General features: G+C 42.0%; 1 protein-coding gene across 1 annotated transcript in view; it reads right to left on the bottom strand.

Annotated features, from left to right (window-relative positions):
- LOC124869474 (leucine-rich repeat-containing protein 52-like) overlaps positions 1-16,554 on the bottom strand; it is a 29,675-nt gene extending 13,121 nt beyond the window's left edge. Inside the window, exon 1 of the mRNA XM_047367331.1 lies at positions 15,219-16,554. Within this exon, the coding sequence (XP_047223287.1) occupies positions 15,219-15,873 (655 nt within the window). The 5' untranslated portion in view covers positions 15,874-16,554. The remainder of the gene's footprint in view (positions 1-15,218) is intronic.
- Positions 16,555-18,442: the final 1,888 nt, after the last annotated feature.

The raw sequence follows: 18,442 nt of genomic DNA, 5'->3' as shown, positions 1-18,442 counted from the left end.
TCATGTTTTTCTAGTTATGTTTCTATTAGTTTGTATCCTTTAATTTCTGTTTTGCTCCAGTCACGTTGTGTTCTCTCCTGTCTGTTAATTAACTTTATTCGGTTCACCTGCTCTAAGCAAATCAGTCTCCTCGTTTCACCTTCTTCTTGCTCCACATATACACCTCTGTTCTATTCATTCCTTGCGGAAACATTTCAGATCATGTCACCTTGTTTTCTGCCAGTTCTTGTTGTTCATGCCAGGCCTGTTCATGCCTGTTTTTGCCTTCACCCTCTGTAGTTAGTTTGTTTCATTAAACCATTTCACTTACCATCGTGCTGCCTGCTCGTCTGCATTATGTCGTCCTCCGTTACACCGCACCTGACACTGATACTTAATCATTTTCAGTATCTTGTATACATTAAAACATTAAAGACACATGTTCACTACCAGTTGTTGTACATCACTATGTGTAACTAATTTAATGAGATGCGCAAATAAATAAATTCTGACTGCAATGTATGCCAGTGTTTACACAGATGACCGCCGTAAGTCAATGCTGGCGAGATTGCTCCCTCTTCCTTAATTAAAAATTTTCAATTAAGTCACAATACTCATTAAGAAATTGGAAATTTCGACTTTTGGGTAGAAAATGAAAGCACCATTATTAACACAGAGGACCAAAGACACCAAATAATTGTGGTGATTGGCAAACTGTTACCAAGGGACACAGACAAACAACCGAAGAACATTTCAACAAAATTATAGACAGATTAAAAAAATCTACCAACAAAATATAAAATTCAAATAATAAAATAACTAAACTCCACAGATGAACCTATTACAGAAGATGGTTGGCATTCACATGTGTTTTTCACAAACAGAACTTTAATGTATAATACATGTAAAATTATTAGCTAGATGGGCGCATCACTGTCAAGGACTACTGAACCATTCTTGAGGACCATGTGCATCCAATGGTTCAAACATTGTATCCTGAAGGTGGTGCCATGTATCAGGATGACAATGCACCAATACACACAGCAAGACTGGTGAAAGATTGGTTTGATGAACATAAAGTCAAGTTGAATATCTCCCATGGCCTGCACAGTCACCAGATCTAAATATTATTGAGCCACTTTGGGGTGTTTTGGAGGAGCGAGTCAGGAAACCTTTTCCTCCACCAGTATCACGTAGTGACCTGGCCACTATCCTGCAAGAAGAATGGCTTAAAATCCCTCTGACCACTGTGCAGGACTTGTATATGTCATTCCCAAGACAAATTGATGCTGTATTGGCCGCAAAAGGAGGCCCTACACCATACTAATAAATTATTGTGGTCTAAAACCAGGTGTTTCAGTTTCATTGTCCAACCCCTGTATGTACCTGACTTTTGTGAAGTGCCTTGAGACATGTGTTGTGAATTGGCGCTATATAAATAAAATGAATTGAATTGAACTTTGACAAGGATGCAATTCTTAAACAAATAAAATCATTACAACTGTCTGATTCAACAATAATGAGACGGATGGAGGATATTGGACGAGACATACGTGACCAGCTGCTGACTGACCTGCGTGCAGCACCCTGTTTCAGCATCGCACTGGATGAAAGCAGGGATATCACCGATAATGCGCAGCTGTGTGTTTGGTGAGGTTCCCCAAAGAAAACACCTTTAAGGAGGAAATGTTGTGCTTGCTTCCATTTCTTGGCCAAACCAGAGGTGAGGATGTTCTGAATCCACTCGTGATATTTTTTCAACTAAATCATCTCAGCTGGTCCAAACTTTCAAGTGTTTATACTGATGGTGCCCCAACCATGTGACGCAAAGAAAAGGGTCTTGTTGGTCTCATGAATAAAAGAGATGACATGCATAAATTCCTCAGTTTTCATTGTATTATCCATCAGCAGGCCCTTGTATCAAAGCTCAGAAATAATGACTTTGAAAATGTAATGCAAACTGTTGTGCCTATGGTAAACTATATTGTTTCAAGAGCACTAAACAACAGGCAGTTCAGACAGTTAATAGAAGACTATAACACAGAGTACAGTGATTTAGTGATGCACAGTGAAGTACGGTGGCTGTCTCGTGGAAAGGTGCTTCAGCGGTTTCTCAACCTCCTTCATGAAATTTGCACCTTCTTGGACAGTAAAGGGAAACACCAGCCTGAGTTAAAAGACCCACATTGGATCATACAGCTGGCCTTTCTAACAGATATTACCAGTCACCTGAACTCTCTCAACTTGCAGCTCCAAGGACGAGACACGCTGCTAAGTGACATGATGAGGGCAATCAGGACATTCCAGAACAAAATAACTGCTTTGTGGATACCTGACAAAGACCTCACCCACTTCCCAAGACTGAAAGAAAAAAACACAAATCATCCTACTCTGTAGCAGCACTTCAGCTATAGTGGTTTTGTTAAAGTTTTGAAGGAGTTAAGTGGGGAGTTTGAATCCAGATTCAGTGATGTAAATCAACATAGGGGGATTTTTAATTTAATTGAAAATCCCTTTCATGTGGATGTATCCTCTCTTGCTCCAACAATCACACAGCTCTGCCCTAACAGCCGTGCCTCTCTTGAAAGTGAAATAATTGACCTGCAAGCAAATTAAATTCTCCAAGCTGAACTCAGAGCAGGTGTTGGCCACTTCCGGAACTTGGTTTCTGAAGAAGACTTTCCCACCTTAAAACCACTTGCACAGAAAGTGATGTCCTACTTTGTGAGCACATACACATGTGAATCAACATTTTCAACCATGGACATCATCAAGAAGAAACAGAAACAGACTGACCAATGCTCACCTTGATTGCCTCACTATAATCGCAACAACAAGCTACAAATACAACGTTAAGAAGGTTAAGGACATGCATGCCAACAGAACACACTTTAATAATTAAAGTGTGTTCTGTTTCAATCTGGATGGAACATGTTGGGATTAATTTTCAATTGAAGTTTAATTGAAAATGTATTGACTGTGCTGTTTTTAATTGTGGGGTAGCCAGTATTTATGTAAAACGGTCTATTCATGTCAGTGACTTGGCAAATTGCCCTGACAGTGGGTCTCCTCTTGACCTTGGTCTGGCAATATGGCTCTTGTGAAACAATTCACTGCCCTATTGTATCTATATTTGAGACTTTATTTTGGAGTAAGAAAGGAAGTAGTTCTTGAGTTGCCCTATTGTGCTCACAGAAAACAAAAGCGCAACATACATTGTTCGATTCCAAAAATCCTGCTGGACTGAAACATGTCACATTGTGCATGCTCGATACGATGGCAACTCGTGTCACACTGCATGATGGAAGATGCCAGACGGCGCATCAGACAGATCACTCAGTTCATCAGTAAATGGACACTAGTCAATGTGCTCATTACTGGAGTCAGACCCCAAAAGGGGAGCGATCATGACAACTCGTGAGGCTGGTATGAGATTCTCCTGGTATGAAAATCTAATGGAATGATAACTTTGGGTAAAAATATAACGGTTTCCACCATATCAAAAACTTAAATGTATAATAAGATTTAATTGCTTTTATTTATAATGAAAAACAACAATTATAGCATTGATCTGGCTAAAATAAACTGTGTAATGATTATTGTAGGTATAGTAACATTGGCTATGACATTTATTTATTATCATTTACATTTTGATACACAGGCAAACATATAGGGTGCTATAGGACAAAGGGTAACTGTCATATTTGAAATAGCTCTGACCCACATACAGAGAACACTCAGGAGAAGAAAGTAAAATAAAGACTGTTTTATTGAAAAAACATAAACAGTAACGAAACCGACGAGAATCTCACTGTAGGGAGAGAAGTGAAGAGAATGGATGAGTACGGATAATGCCAGCTTGATGCGAATCCAAGCGTAGACAGAAGATAGGATATGCAATCCTCAAAGCGTAGACAGGATTGATCATCCAGAATAGCTTCCAAAAAACAAATTCAGAAACTCAGTGACATAGAGCCAAAGCATAGGCTTTCAAAATCTGCAGAAGAGCAAAAACAAAGTTAATCGAAGGTCGAAGAACGAGGCAGAGACTTAAAGTGTGGCTCGAGTTTGTACCACTGGTGGCAAAACACTCTCGCATTGAAGTGCTGGCAGCCTCCTGCTTAATCAGAATCAGCTTTATTGCCAATTTCGTACATACAAACAAGGAATTGGACTCCGGTACACTTTGCTCTTTGGTTTTGTTTTTGCATTACAGAATATACATATTTACAATGTACAATATACACATTGTATTCTATTGAATGTTCAACAGAGAAACAGCCTGGGGGAAGAAACTGTCTCTGTGGCGGATGGTTTTAGTAAACAGTGCTCTGTAGCAGTGGCCTGAAGGTAAAGCTCTGAACAGTTTATGTGCAGGGTGTGTGGGGTCTGCAGAGATTTTTGCAGCTCTTTTTCTGACCCTAGACCTGTATAAGTCCTGGATGGAGGGAAGGTCAGCCCTGATTATTCTCTCTGCATTCCTGATTATTCGTTGCAGTCTGGACCTGTCCTGTTTTGTGGATGAGCCAAACCACACTGAGATGGATGAAGACAGGACAGACTGAATGATGGCAGTGTAGAAGATGACCAGCAGCTCCTGTGGAAGGTTGAACTTCTTGAGTTGCCTCAGGAAGTACAGTCTCTGCTGGGCCTTCTTTCGAACAGTGTCTATGTGTGAAGACCATCTCAAGTCCTCAGAGATGGTGGTTCCTAAGAACCTGAAGTGGTCCACGGCCGCTACAGTGTTGTTGAGGATGGTGAGGGGGGTGTATGGGGGTGGTGTTCTCCGAAAGTCCACCACCATTTCCACAGTCTTGAGTGGGTTGAGTTCAAGGTAGTTCTGACCGCACCAGTGTACCAGCCGATCCACCTGCTGTCTGTATGCAGACTCATCACCGTCCTGGATCAGACCAATGACAGTGGTGTCATCTGCAAACTTAAGGAGTTTCACGGACGAGTCCGATGAGGTGCAGTCATTTGTGTACAGGGAGAAGAGGAGTGGGGATAGAACACACCCTGGGGGGCACCAGTACCTATTGATCTAGTTCGGGAGAAGATGCTCCCCAGTCTCACCTGCTGCTGTCGGTCCGTCAGGAAGCTGATGATCCACTGACAGGTGGAGGCTGGGACGTTGAGCTGGGTGAGCTTCTGGTGGAGGATGTCTGGTATGATGGTGTTGAAGGCCGAGCTGAAGTCTACAAACAGGATCCTGGCGTACGTCCCTGGGTGGTCGAGGTGTTGCAGGATGAAGTGTAGACCTAAGTTAACAGCATCATCTGCCGACCTGTTTGCTCGGTAAGCAAATTGCAGGGGGTCCAGCAAGGGGCCTGTGATGTCTTTCAGGTGCTTCAACACCAGCCGCTAAAAGGATTTCATGACCACAGACGTCAGGGCTACAGGCCTGTAGTCATTTAATCCTAAAATGGTGGGTTTCTTGGGCTCCGGGATGGTGGTGGATTGTTTGAGGCAGGAGGGGACCTCACACTTCTCCACTGACTTGTTGAAGATCCGGGTGAAGATCGGAGCGAGTTGATTTGCACAGGCTTTCAGGCATGATGGGGAGACGTTATCAGGTCCTCCAGCTTTCTTTGTTTTCATGCGCTGAAAGAGCCTGTTTACATCTTCCTCGGAGATCTTTAGTGCAGGCAGAGGATCTGAAGGTAAAGGGGTTCGTTACTTTATGGGAGGAATTTGTTCCTGAATGGGATGTGGAGGAGATGGTTTGAGGTGTGAATGGCTTCTTGTCATGTCTGCAGTAGAAGCCATTCAGACGGTTGGCCAGGAGACGACTCTGTTCACAATGAGTGGTGTTATGGCTAGCGAGATAAAGGACCCCAGAATGCAGACCAGAAGGCAGCATGTCGGTAAGTAAAAAATGTATTTGACAAAAATTCACTCTAAGAAGAGGCAGGAACAAAACAACAAACAGGCAGAACAGGCAATAAACAGACTTGGCCAGGCTGGCGAGACAGACGTGGCATGACTACAGGACAGGAGCATCATCTGAATAATGTTTCCGCGATGAACAACTGAACAGGAGTGAATATATAGAGAGTAAACCAGGTCGAGCTAGGAGACAGATTAGTTTGGAGCAGTTGAACCGGATAAAGATAATTAACAGACAGAACAGAACGTGACTGGAGCACGAACAGAGACTGTTGAATACAAAAAAAAACTAAAGCATGACCAGTACCAAAAACCAAACTTGACAAAACATGAACAAGTCTAAAACATGACCAGAAAAATAATAAACAGAAGCATGATTCAAAAACTGTGAGAGAAATATGAGAAAAACCCAGAAACCAAAAACCAAACAACCCCATAGGCAGTCAGGTTTCTCAGACTGGTCCATACAGCCGAAGTGTCACCAGTAGAAAGGCTGTTCTATAGCTTCTCACTGTAGCTTCTCTTGGCTGCTTTGATCTCCTTTGTTAGTGCCCAATCTCCACTGCTGGGAGCTTCTTCCTTGTCCCTACCCAGATTCTTGAGATGTGGAGTAAACAATGGCTTGTTTTTCCCAATGGTGCAGAAGGTCTTGGTCTGCACACACATGTCCTCACAGAAACTGATGTATCACCACATCAGTTAGTTGGTTTACATCAGTGGCTGAGGTTTCAAAACCAGTCCAGTCTGTGCATTCAAAGCAGGCTTGTAGCATCTGCTTTGATTCCTCAGTCCACTTTTTAACAGTGTGAACCTTGGGTTTGGAAGCTCTTAATCTCTGTCTCTAGGTTGGGATGAGGTGGATTAGACAATGATTCGAAAAACCCAGAGCAGCCCTGGTAACAGCATGATATGAGTCCTTTAGAGCTGTGTAACAAAGGTCCAGTGTGTTTTTGTCTCTGGTGGGACACTTAATATGTTATCTGTATTTGGGCAGCTCATTAGAGAGGAATTGGGACAGGAATTGGGCCTCAGACACTGGCCCTGCCCCAATTCCCACACTACACCCTACGCCCCTCTATGAAGTGTCTACTTTGTACAAGTGCATGTAGGGGTTGAAGTGCGCAGGTTACAAGCGTGCAAAATTGGAGAATTGGGACAGTAGGGGTTCCGTCATCGACTTGCACCTCTGCACCGTAACTGCAACATCAAAAAGGGCGGGAACCAGCGCTGTTTTCACAGTCTTGCTGCTAAAATAACTATTTATAACTCCAACAAGCAATTGTTTTGAGGAGAAGAAAGTGCAGGAAGCGAAGGAGGCTTATACACCAGACTCTCGCCACGCCAGTGTTTGTTTGAAAGGTAACTTCAGTGTTATGGCCTACTGACTGCCCAGTCTCACTCTGAACCCAGTGATATCTTACAATGTTGAGCCTGGAAAACCAGTAAAAAAATATATTTGTCGGCTTGCTGTCTAAAGTTTACGCAGTTCTTATTATTCTGATTTGATGGCTGGTTACGTTGACGGTTGTGATTGGTTTTTGCTCAGAATGTCATCTGCAGCAGTGAATTGTGGGTAATATACTTCCACTCAGGAGAATTGGGACACAATACGCACTCAAACCCACCAACGGGAATGCGCAATTCAGGGACAGAAGGGTGGAAGTGCGAGTTTTGGGACAGGGCCTGAGGTAATCTGGAAGATTTTTAGCATAGCACTGCACTAGTTATTCTCAGGCTCTTCTTCTTTTGAATTTTGATGTGGTTATAATTAACATTATCACCACCTGCTGGCGCACAAATACATTACTGCATTTTTGACTGGAATCCCAGAGACGGTGTGGACGTTGAGTAGTACATTATACAAATAAAAAATCTAGAGTAGTAAACTTCTATTGTGGTTTGCTTGCTGCTTGTCATGCACTCTGAGTTGTAATGGAAAAACATTGACTCAAGTTATAAGGGAGTGTTTCTTCATAAGAACTGATAGGCTACATACTTTAACCCTTAATCAAGTGACTTGACAGCTCAACTTTACAGGAAAAACGAAAATAGATATTTTCTAACATTTCAAAAATTGAATGTCTAAATTTCTGTAGTTATCCTCAAAGAAGCTTTCTATGATTCAAGTTAGCTTGTAGTGTCTGTTTGGCTCAGATGTGCTGCAGGAAATTCAAAGACTGTTTCGATCCTCTCAGAGGCAGCTGCTGCTTTCTCTTCATACAATATGCTGTTAGAATCGGGCTTCATACAAGTGCACTCTCTTTCCATCCCCATGCAGACACCTATCCTTTCTGCATATCGTGTCTGTGCATAGTATCACACCATGAGAGTCAAGCTTCATCCTTCCATCCCAACATTGTTGGCTGAAGTATGCACATCTACTCTCCACGTGTCTTACAGGCAGGAAGGAAACCCTTATGGTCTCACCCACCTTACCCCTAAAGGGGACTGGCATCAAAGAACAGGACTTTCCTTCTCTTCTTCCCTATTCACAATATGCTCTATTTTGAGACGTTACCCTTATATAACAACTGACAGAGTGCTAATGTAGCCAGGAAGGCGAGACAGAGGAAAATCTGTTGGTTCTTTTCCTGAGGCTTTTTTTCTCTCGCTCTTTCTATCTCTGTTTCGTGTTTGCTTGGTGTTGCTGATTTCCTAAACTAAGGAGACAAGCATGCCCCCATCCTAAACCAGGTGAGATCCAGATGACATATATCAGTACCTTGGAGAGACAGCGTGCAGCTGGAAAGCATCCAGCTCCAAAACGCTTCACAGCCCATCAAAGCAAGCATAAAAAGTGTGCTTCATGTGTGCCTGAATCCATAATTCAAACAGATTGTGTGTATTTCTAACATGGTGTAAGAGGTGGTTTAAGGGCAGTTGTACTGTTTTGGCTGTACTTTTCTCTTCTTTAAAAGATGGACAGATTTTGCATGCAGGGCCAAAGAAGGTGTCTTTCTGAGTGTTTGGATTCTCCTTTCCTGGCAGCTGTCACTGGAAGAGGCCACAATCCAAATTAGACGAGACAAAAGGCGACGAGCAGCAGGAAAAATAGGACATCTCCCTCAGCCCAAGCTTCCCAGGGACCGTGGCAAACTATATGGCATGCACGTGTGGGAGAAGGAGGAGAAGGGGATGCCATTCAGTGAGCGTAGCAATTGTATTACACCCATGGTGTTAGAAATATGACTGGCTTCTTGCTCAGTAAGACACACTATAAATAGCAGCTGCCCTTTTGCATAGTGACACATCCACACCAATCCAAGAGCATAACTCAAAGTAAGACATTTCACTAAGTATCAAAGACATTTTTCAAGTTGGCAGCCAAATAATAGAGGGGATCAATATTTGATGGGGAAACCATGATTCATTAATCACACCTGCAGCATCTCAACAGCTGAATGGAATACAGATCAATTTGTCATTTCTGGATAAAAGACTGTCTTGTTTTCATTCAAAACTGCAACAGGCCAAGTTTAATTTATGAGCTTGAGTCTATAGAAGAAAAATGTAAGGCTCTAATTTTTCCTACAATCTGTTTTCGCCCACTTTGTCATTTCTACAGTAGTCTCACAGTGGTTCGGATTTTCACTGAACTGTTTCACAGAACTGTTTGTAGCACAGCACTGGTTACTTGTGTATGCTCAATGTCGTGGTAGAAAAGATGAATGCGAGGCTTATTCAAAGGTTGGTGGTCCTTCCTCAGGTCATAAAATTAACTTAATAAAACCTCAAATTAAATATTACATTGTGTCATTACTTATTTAAGAAGCACTAAGCCTCAATGCAACAAAAGCATTTGTAACAATTCAATTACAGCCCAGCAATTCTGACCCATTCTTCTTGTTTTGTTTGTTAAGGGTTTCAGTGCCTTGCAGAATGAATGGCACTCGTTGAACTTCTCTACATTTTGTCACTTTACAACCACCAGCTTCACTTAGGTTTATTGGAATTTTATGGGATAGGCCAGCACACAGTAGCAGACCATTTTAAACTGGAAGGAAAAAAATACCTGGTTTTCACATTTATTTTCTTCCAAATCTCAAAGATCCCACATTTTTATTATGCCCCATTTTTCTGATACTGCTATGTAAAATCCAATACCACCATATTCAAAAGGCACATAATTAGGTTACTCTTTTTACTGATTAGAAGATTCTTGAAGGCACTTAGTTGAATAGGACTTTATTTAAGGGTGTCAGAGAAAGCCTGGCCGCATACATATGCACTACACTCATTTTTGCTGATCAAAATGCTGCAGCATGAGTTCTGGTGAAAATTAAAAAGAGAGATCATATTTCTCCTATTTTAGCTTCCCTGTTAAATCCAGAATAGAATTTAAAATTCTCCTCCTCACATATAAAGCCCTTAATGATCAAGCTCCATCATACATCAGAGATCTGATTGTTCCATATGTTCCTAACAAAGCACTTTGTTCCCAGACTGCAGGTTTACTGGTGGTTCCTAGAGTCTCCAGAACTAGAATGGGAGGCAGATCTTTTAGTTATCAGTCTCCTGTAGAACCAGCTCCCAGTTTTAGTCCGTGAGGTAGACACCCTGTCTACTTTTATGGCTAGGCTTAAAACTTTCCTTTTTGATAAAGCTTATAGTTAGAGTGGCTTAGATTATCCTAGACTATCTATGTACAGGGGTTGGACAATGAAACTGGAACACCTGGTTTTAGACCACAATAATTTATTAGTATGGTGTAGGGCCTCCTTTTGCAGCCAATACAGCGTCAATTCGTCTTGGGAATGACATATACAAGTCCTGCACAGTGGTCAGAGGGATTTTAAGGCATTCTTCTTGCAGGATAGTGGCCAGGTCACTACGTGATACTGGTGGAGGAAAACGTTTCCTGACTCGCTCCTCCAAAACACCCCAAAGTGGCTCAATAATATTTAGATCTGGTGACTGTGCAGGCCATGGGAGATGTTCAATTTCACTTTCATGTTCATCAAACCAATCTTTCACCAGTCTTGCTGTGTGTATTGGTGCATTGTCATCCTGATACACGGCACTGCCTTCAGGATACAATGTTTGAACCATTGGATGCACATGGTCCTCAAGAATGGTTCGGTAGTCCTTGGCAGTGACGCGCCCATCTAGCACAAGTATTGGGCCAAGGGAATGCCATGATATGGCAGCCCAAACCATCACTGATCCACCCCCATGCTTCACTCTGGGCATGCAACAGACTGGGTGGTACGCTTCTTTGGGGCTTCAACACACCGTAACTCTCCCAGATGTGGGCAAATACAGTAAAGGTGGACTCATCAGAGAACAAAACATGTTTCACATTGACCACAGCCCAAGATTTGTGCTCCTTGCACCATTGAAACCGACGTTTGGCATTGACATGAGTGACCAAAGGTTTGGCTATAGCAGCCCGGCCGTGTATATTGACCCTGTGGAGCTCCCAACGGACAGTTCTGATGGAAACAGGAGAGTTGAGGTGCACATTTAATTCTGCCGTGATTTGGGCAGTCGTGGTTTTATGTTTTTTGGATACAATCCGGGTTAGAACCCGAACATCCCTTTCAGACAGCTTCCTCTTGCGTCCACAGTTAATCCTGTTGGATGTGGTTGGTCCTTCTTGGTGGTATGCTGACATTACCCTGGATACCGTGGCTCTTGATACATCACAAAGACTTGCTGTCTTGGTCACAGATGCGCCAGCAAGACGTGCACCAACAATTTGTCCTCTTTTGAACTCTGGTATGTCACCCATAATGTTGTGTGCATTTCAATATTTTGAGCAAAACTGTGCTCTTACCCTGCTAATTGAACGTTCACACTCTGCTCTTACTGGTGCAATCAATGAAGACTGGCTACCAGGCTGGTCCAATTTAGCCATGAAACCTCCCACACTAAAATGACAGGTGTTTCAGTTTCATTGTCCAACCCCTGTAGTTATGCTGCAATAGGCTTAGGCTGCTGGAGGACATAACCAATTTTCCTCACTTTGCTATATTCTCATAATACTCTCCAATTTTGTGTTATTTGCTGTTATTTCAGCTTTTATCTTTATGTTCTCTCTGTTTTTTCTTTTCCTAAAAGCTACACCTGGTTTATCTGCTTAGCTGTTTTTCTCTCCTAGATAAAGCCACTAAAGCTACAACTGCCTTTGACTTTTTTACTTTTTTTAATATAGAAAGTACTCCTGGATCAGTGTTTCTGTGTTCTTGTTTGTGTGTGCTCTGTGCTTTCAAACCCCCAGTCAGTCATGGCAGATGGCCCCTCACACTGAGCCTGGTTATGGTACTGCTGAATGTTTCTTCCAGTCAAAAGGGAGTTTTTCTTTTCACTGTCGCTACATGCATGCTCAGTATGAGGGTTTGCTGCAAAGTCAATGCAAGTAACTGTCCACTGTTGCTACATTTTCATCCAGGAGGAGTGAAAGCTGCAAGTCAGTGACTTGATGCAATCTGCTGGGTTTCCTTAGATAGAAAATATTTTAAACCAATTTGAATAATAAACTGAATCTGACTGCATTTGATAACTTAGATTAAATAGAGTGTATGTACCTGACTTGGATGCTGTCTGATTCAATTGAATTGACTTCTTTTTTATTTTAAAGTACCTTGATATGACGTGTTGAGAATTGGCACTATATAAATAAACTGAGTTGAATTTTTAAAAAGATTCTGAACAACCATGTACATTTTTCAATCCACTATACAATTATGTGCTACTTCCTTGAAGTCTGTAGGTTGTAACATGACAAAGTGTCAGCCCCGAAAGTATGAATTAATTCATTTATGAAAGTATGAAGACTTTTTTAAGGCACTGTATATGGATCAGTTTATGCACAGCTCTCTCATGGTTTGACATTTCAGTCAGTTTTAGTTCTGGAGTTTAACTGGAGCATTGTAAGACCCTTTTTTGTTTTTTTCAGCAGTTTAGTTGTAGACTTGCTGCTGGGTTAAGGATCATTTTTCTTTAGCATGATCTGATTTTGGCATAACTTTAAATATCATACTGATTGATGTCTCATTTTTCTAAGCATTGTGCTGAAGCATGTTGACAATTCAAAACTGTCCTGAATGTTTTCCATTAATCATCTTTCACACACAGCTTTTAAAGGTGTATGTAAGTTAATGAATATATTTAACTGCCAGCACATGGCTTCTATTTACCACCTTATGTCATGTTTCAGTTAAAAGTACCCAACTGACTGAGGTAAGAAAGAAGAAAAAAAAAATTACAAGATGTATATGAAGAGCCCAAGGGATGTAAACCAGCAAATGCAGGCAGGTCAACAGGAGACATGGGGAACATGACAACGGATAGCAGAATGCCCAGTAACAGAAGGATCCATTGGGGAACAAAGAGAACCGGTGAGTATATATACTGAAGCAGGGTGGACAAATGACAGGCAAACCAGATGAGCTAATCAGAGGTAATGAGTAGCAGCTGTGGCAGAGAGAAGGAAGAGCAGCTGAAGGAGGAAGAACTAATTAACCAGATCGAGAAGAGTAGAAACACAGAGGGAAGATATCTGACAGAGAGCTAACTGAACTAACCTAAAAGTACACAAGGATGAACAAATAAGAAAACAACTGACAATAATAAGCATAAGGAAATGACTAAAGAATAGACCTAAGGAGCATCACACCAAATGAATTAATGAAAACAAAAGCCCCCAGGAAAATCAAAATCCAAACAACTCAAAACCATGACACATGAACTCCTATGAAAGCCATAAGGCTATTTCTTCATATTTTAGCTGTTTTTCAGCACAATGTTTTGCATATTTGTTTAATTTTCAAGACCTGGACCAGAAGATTTTTATTGTTGTTATTGTGTCATATGTCTAAATCTAAACTGAAATAATGGGCACTTTCTTTTCATTGTGACAATAAAAACAATAGCCGTTCTTCTGCAAGCTATTGACCTGTGTATTTTACTTGTGTGAAATAATACAGATACTACAGTTGCAGATGTTGCCGGGTGATGTGAGGCGAAAGAAATAGCTTCAGCATGGCTTCAGCATGTGCATGACCAGAGTGGTTATTTTCTGGTGGAGTTACAGCACAGTTCTTTTTAAAGTAAATCTTTTGGTGTTTTTTTTTTATCCTTTACAAAAGCTTTTTGCACTGCTAAGCAATATTTCAGAAGTCCATTAAATCCTCTCAATGTTTTCATTCCAATGGACAATCACATGTCCTGATGTCGTATCAAAAGGTGCAAAAGCTAAACTGATTACCGGCCAGTTGCATGTTAACTTTAGGTCAGGTTTTTTTTTTATTTTGCTTCCCCCTTCTTAGTTGTTTTTCTGAAAAGTGTGGCATTATCATCAAGACCCCATTACCTTGATACCCCTAAATAAAAGCAATGCAATTCACTGCCTTAAGAAGTCATATATTTAGTAAATAAGGTACACCTGTATATAATTCTGTCTTAGTATAAATCTAAGAGGTGGTTAGAGAACATTAGTGAACAAACAGCATCATGAGGACCAAGGAACACAGCAGGCAGTTCAGGGAGAAAGTGGAGGAGAAGTTTAAAGAAGGGTTTGGTTATAACAGTATGAGTATACTGTCTCAAAGTGGCTGATCACAAATAAACGTCCCACCTTTAAGATTTATATGAGTGAAAACTAAAGAAGATCAGCTGCGCTGGCCTTTCACCATTGCAAGTTTTTGGAGTCGTGTACCTTCATTTAAAGATCTGGACAGAACTACTTTCCATTTATTCAAAATAATTCTTAAAACCATGTATCATTTTTCTTCCCCTTTACAAGTAGCCTATACTTTGTGTTGGCATGCATTTGCGTTCAGCCCCTTTTACTTTGACAGCCATAAATAAAATTCCATACAGCCAAATAACTTAGTAAACATTACACTCACGGGAAACTCCAAACACAGACGGACCCTTAGGTGACTTGTAAAGGCAACTGTTGCACAGGTTTTATTTAGGGGTACCAGAGTAAATGGCACTGTATTAGACATAGGTGCTATTCTGTGTTGGTCTATCACATGAAATCCTGCTAAAATGCTTTTAAGTTTGTGGTTCATTTGCAGCGTGCTTTGGCTGGAAACTTTTACACTGCCATCTTGGTTATGATAGATCATTGTACATAATTTTAATTTGCAATAAAATATGTTTTCTCTCAAATACTCATTTGTTTCAATAAAGAGGAAAACAAAATGTGTGCGTGATAATTCAAATTTTAATTACTTTTGGTGATTTTTAAGGTCTAATTGCTTTCTTGTCTGTGGTTATATAACTAGCGTCATAATTAGCTAGAACTGAAGCATAGACACTTTCTGGGCACTTTTAGTTTGGTAATTAATGATGACTTCCTCACATGACATCAGGATTTTTTTTAAAAAGTAAGCTGACAGGACCTTGGAACTTGAAGGTCTCCAGGTGGACCCACAGGCAAAGGTCCTCGTTGTCGCACTGGCAGCTCCACGGGTTTCCGCCAAGCCCCACGGAGCGTAGGGCGGGCAGGGCAATCAGGGAGGTGATGTTGAGCGCAGTCAGGTTGTTCCGGCTCACATCAAGCACCTGAAGGGCCTCGTTCTCCGAAAAGGCGTCCGAGTGGATCTCGGAGAGCCCCGGGTTGTCCGTCATCCTCAACATCACCAGGCTCGCCAGCGGGCCGAACGTCCGGTCCTCGATCCGGAGCAAGGTGTTGAAGGAGAGGTCCAGGTAGGCCAGTTTGCGCAGGTTCCCAAAAGTGGATTCCGATATCTCCGTCAGGGTGTTGTTGCTGCAGTCCAGGTACACCAGGTCGGAGAGGTAGTTGAGCGTCAGAGGCGGCAGCTCCGCGATGCGGTTGTTGGAGATAATGAGCTGCCGCGTCGCCAGCGGCAGGTTGACCGGGAAGGTGGTCAGGTGCTGCCCGGCGCACTGAACCACCAGCTGGTCATCACACACGCAGCTGTCCGGGCAGCCGGCGGAGATAACCGGAGAACACACGACACCAGCGCCGAGGAGGACTAGGAACACTACGAGCCGCAAGGGTTGCGCGCTTGTTGGCTGCGGGGCAAGACGCATGACACCACCGAGGGCTTCATCAACCCCGTTTGGACAGAGACAGACACGTTCACATTCCTCATTGATGTACCAGGGCCGAGTTGTTTGTCCCAGAAATGATTCCAACCGAGGTCAGATCCAAATGTTTGCTCGTGGCACGTTCCTGCGCGCAGTCTCACTTCATCCTGCCAGCTACTCCTGAATGCAGCGCGCATCCGCTGCCATGAACTTGACCCCCAGATGCCTTCGTGTTGTCTCGCATCTCATTGATTTGTTGAAGTTATTCTGATGCCAGCTATTCGCACATCGTAAAATCTCACAGCTTCATCTCGTAATGCGCGGCTTAATTGTTCCACCACATTTCTTGCCATCCTTTCGCTCAATGTAACCGAATCCAAATGCACGGTGGATATAGGGGTTGGGCGGTAGAGGGAGCTCACGCGTTAGAGTGAGCTGGAGCACGACTGGAGGGGTCTGGGTACCAGAGAAAATGAAAGGCTACTCTTACACATGGGGTCGGAAATCCATGCACATTTGGCGTTTAGTTATAAAGGTCACCTGGAATACTTAAGCTGTGGGTCTGCATGACTGCATGTTCTCCATCAGCTTGGTTCATTTGTGTCGATGCAAAAAAATGAGCTGGAGCTCATGACAAAAGCACGTTGCACATGCAGTGGCGGATCTTGCTTAAATTGCGACCTGGGCAGCATCAGTCCGCACCCCCACCCCCCAGGAGCCCACTCTGCAAAACACGTAACATTTTTATTATGAAACTTGTGACAAACATTAAAAACTAAATAAGTTTATCTTTTCTATGTTAGTATTGTGTTTTCTAAAAAGAATACTAATTTTTCTTTATTTGTTTTTATAAACATGGTAGAGGTTAAATACATTTCGAATGGTGACATTTGACAATCTCTGTTAACTGTGGAAAAGGTCAGTTCAGGTTTGGTCTCTGTATTTTAGATTTTTACCTAGAGATGATGAAATGAACTGACTAACAGTCATACTTTTGGACTGTGGGAGGAAGCCGGAGTTCCCGGAGAGAACCCATGCATGCACAGGGAGAACATGCAAACTCTATTCAGAAAGAACCCAGGACCTTCTTGCTGCAAGGCAAAAGTGCTATCAACTGCACCACCACGCTGCTGTTTTATTTTTGCAATTGCTCAGTACTCCTTGCAGCCTTTGGCTGTGTGTCCAAATATCAGAATCAGAATCAGAAAAGCTTTATTGCCAAGTACGTTTTTGGACATACAAGGAATTTGTTTTGGCGTAGTCGGTGCAATACAATACAAATTAAACAGTATAAACATATCTACAATATAATATAAATATATGTGCACAGTTTTAAGTGAGTGAGAGTAAATATAGAGTGCAAGTAAAGCAGGAGTCCATGCTGAGCGTTAATGTAACGCATAGAATATGCATATCTAATACCATGTGCAAGGCATATGGCCTTTTTCAAGCTCTGTGCAGCATCCCCAGTCTGCAATTTCACCATTCAGCAAACATCAAACATCTGCAGTGAGGATTTCTCTGTAACAGGTGACAGGACAGGGTGTGATGGGTCAGCTACAGGGTGGTCGCAGGTGCCGGCAGTTTTTTTTTTTTTTTTTTTTTTGACTCTATGTGGTCTCAGTGTGGAGTCCTGACTCTATTCTTGGTTCTGTGTGTAGGTGTTGAAGTGCTGAATCAGACACAGCAGGATGGAGGAGGAGCAGCAGCAGGAGAAAGACAGATGTGTTGCTGACGAGTCCTATGAAACAAATTATCCAAAGATGGCAACCACCAAACCCACCACACACTGATCATTCTCGCTCTCTCTGCCTTTGTCTCTCACACTCGCAGAGATCCACTGAAGAAAATCTGCAGCTTTTTCTATCAATTTACTGCCTCTATCAGATACCCCATCCTTGCTCTCCATGAGGACTGAACTGATCCTCACATCTGTCTGAGCATTTAAACTGACTTTAGGAGGACATCTAGTGTTGAATAAAAGGTAATGTTTAACAAAGCCAGAAAAAGCCATATGAGGATCTATCCTTACAGGAGCAAAATTATTGCTTTGGAGGCTTTCAGTCTGTTTTGCTGCTGTTGTCAAACTGAAATAAAAACGTTACTACTAGAGGTTTTACAAGGTCTAAAAAGTCAGGGCTGCCCATAAGTAAAAGGAAAAGTATCAAGAATAATGAAAATATCAAACATGTCCAAAGGACAACTGTAAGTTAACTTTATTCTGTCTCGCCCCTTACTAAAAATATTAATATTGGTGGTACAATCTTAATGGGTGGTTGAGGCCTCCACTTGGCAGCATATCTCTGGAGGAGCTGCAGAGAACCAGAATCATTGATGGAAAACTAATGGTAACGCAGTCCCCAAATCTGGACATTATGGGTTTATGGAAACGCATCCAAAATATATTCATTTTTGAAAGACAGGCATAAGAAGTCCCATTTATAGTTTGCTTCACAGCAAAAAGCTTGAAAAAGGTCGTCTGGTCAGATAAAACAAAGACGTAACCTTTTAGCCTACATGCAAGACATTTGTTGGGCAATAATATATTTATGTTTGGTTATTTACTTTTTAA

The sequence above is a fragment of the Girardinichthys multiradiatus genome, chromosome 6 (genome assembly GCF_021462225.1).
Source record: "Girardinichthys multiradiatus isolate DD_20200921_A chromosome 6, DD_fGirMul_XY1, whole genome shotgun sequence".
Classification (NCBI taxonomy): domain Eukaryota; kingdom Metazoa; phylum Chordata; class Actinopteri; order Cyprinodontiformes; family Goodeidae; genus Girardinichthys; species Girardinichthys multiradiatus.
This window is presented reverse-complemented; position numbering and strand designations above follow the sequence as displayed.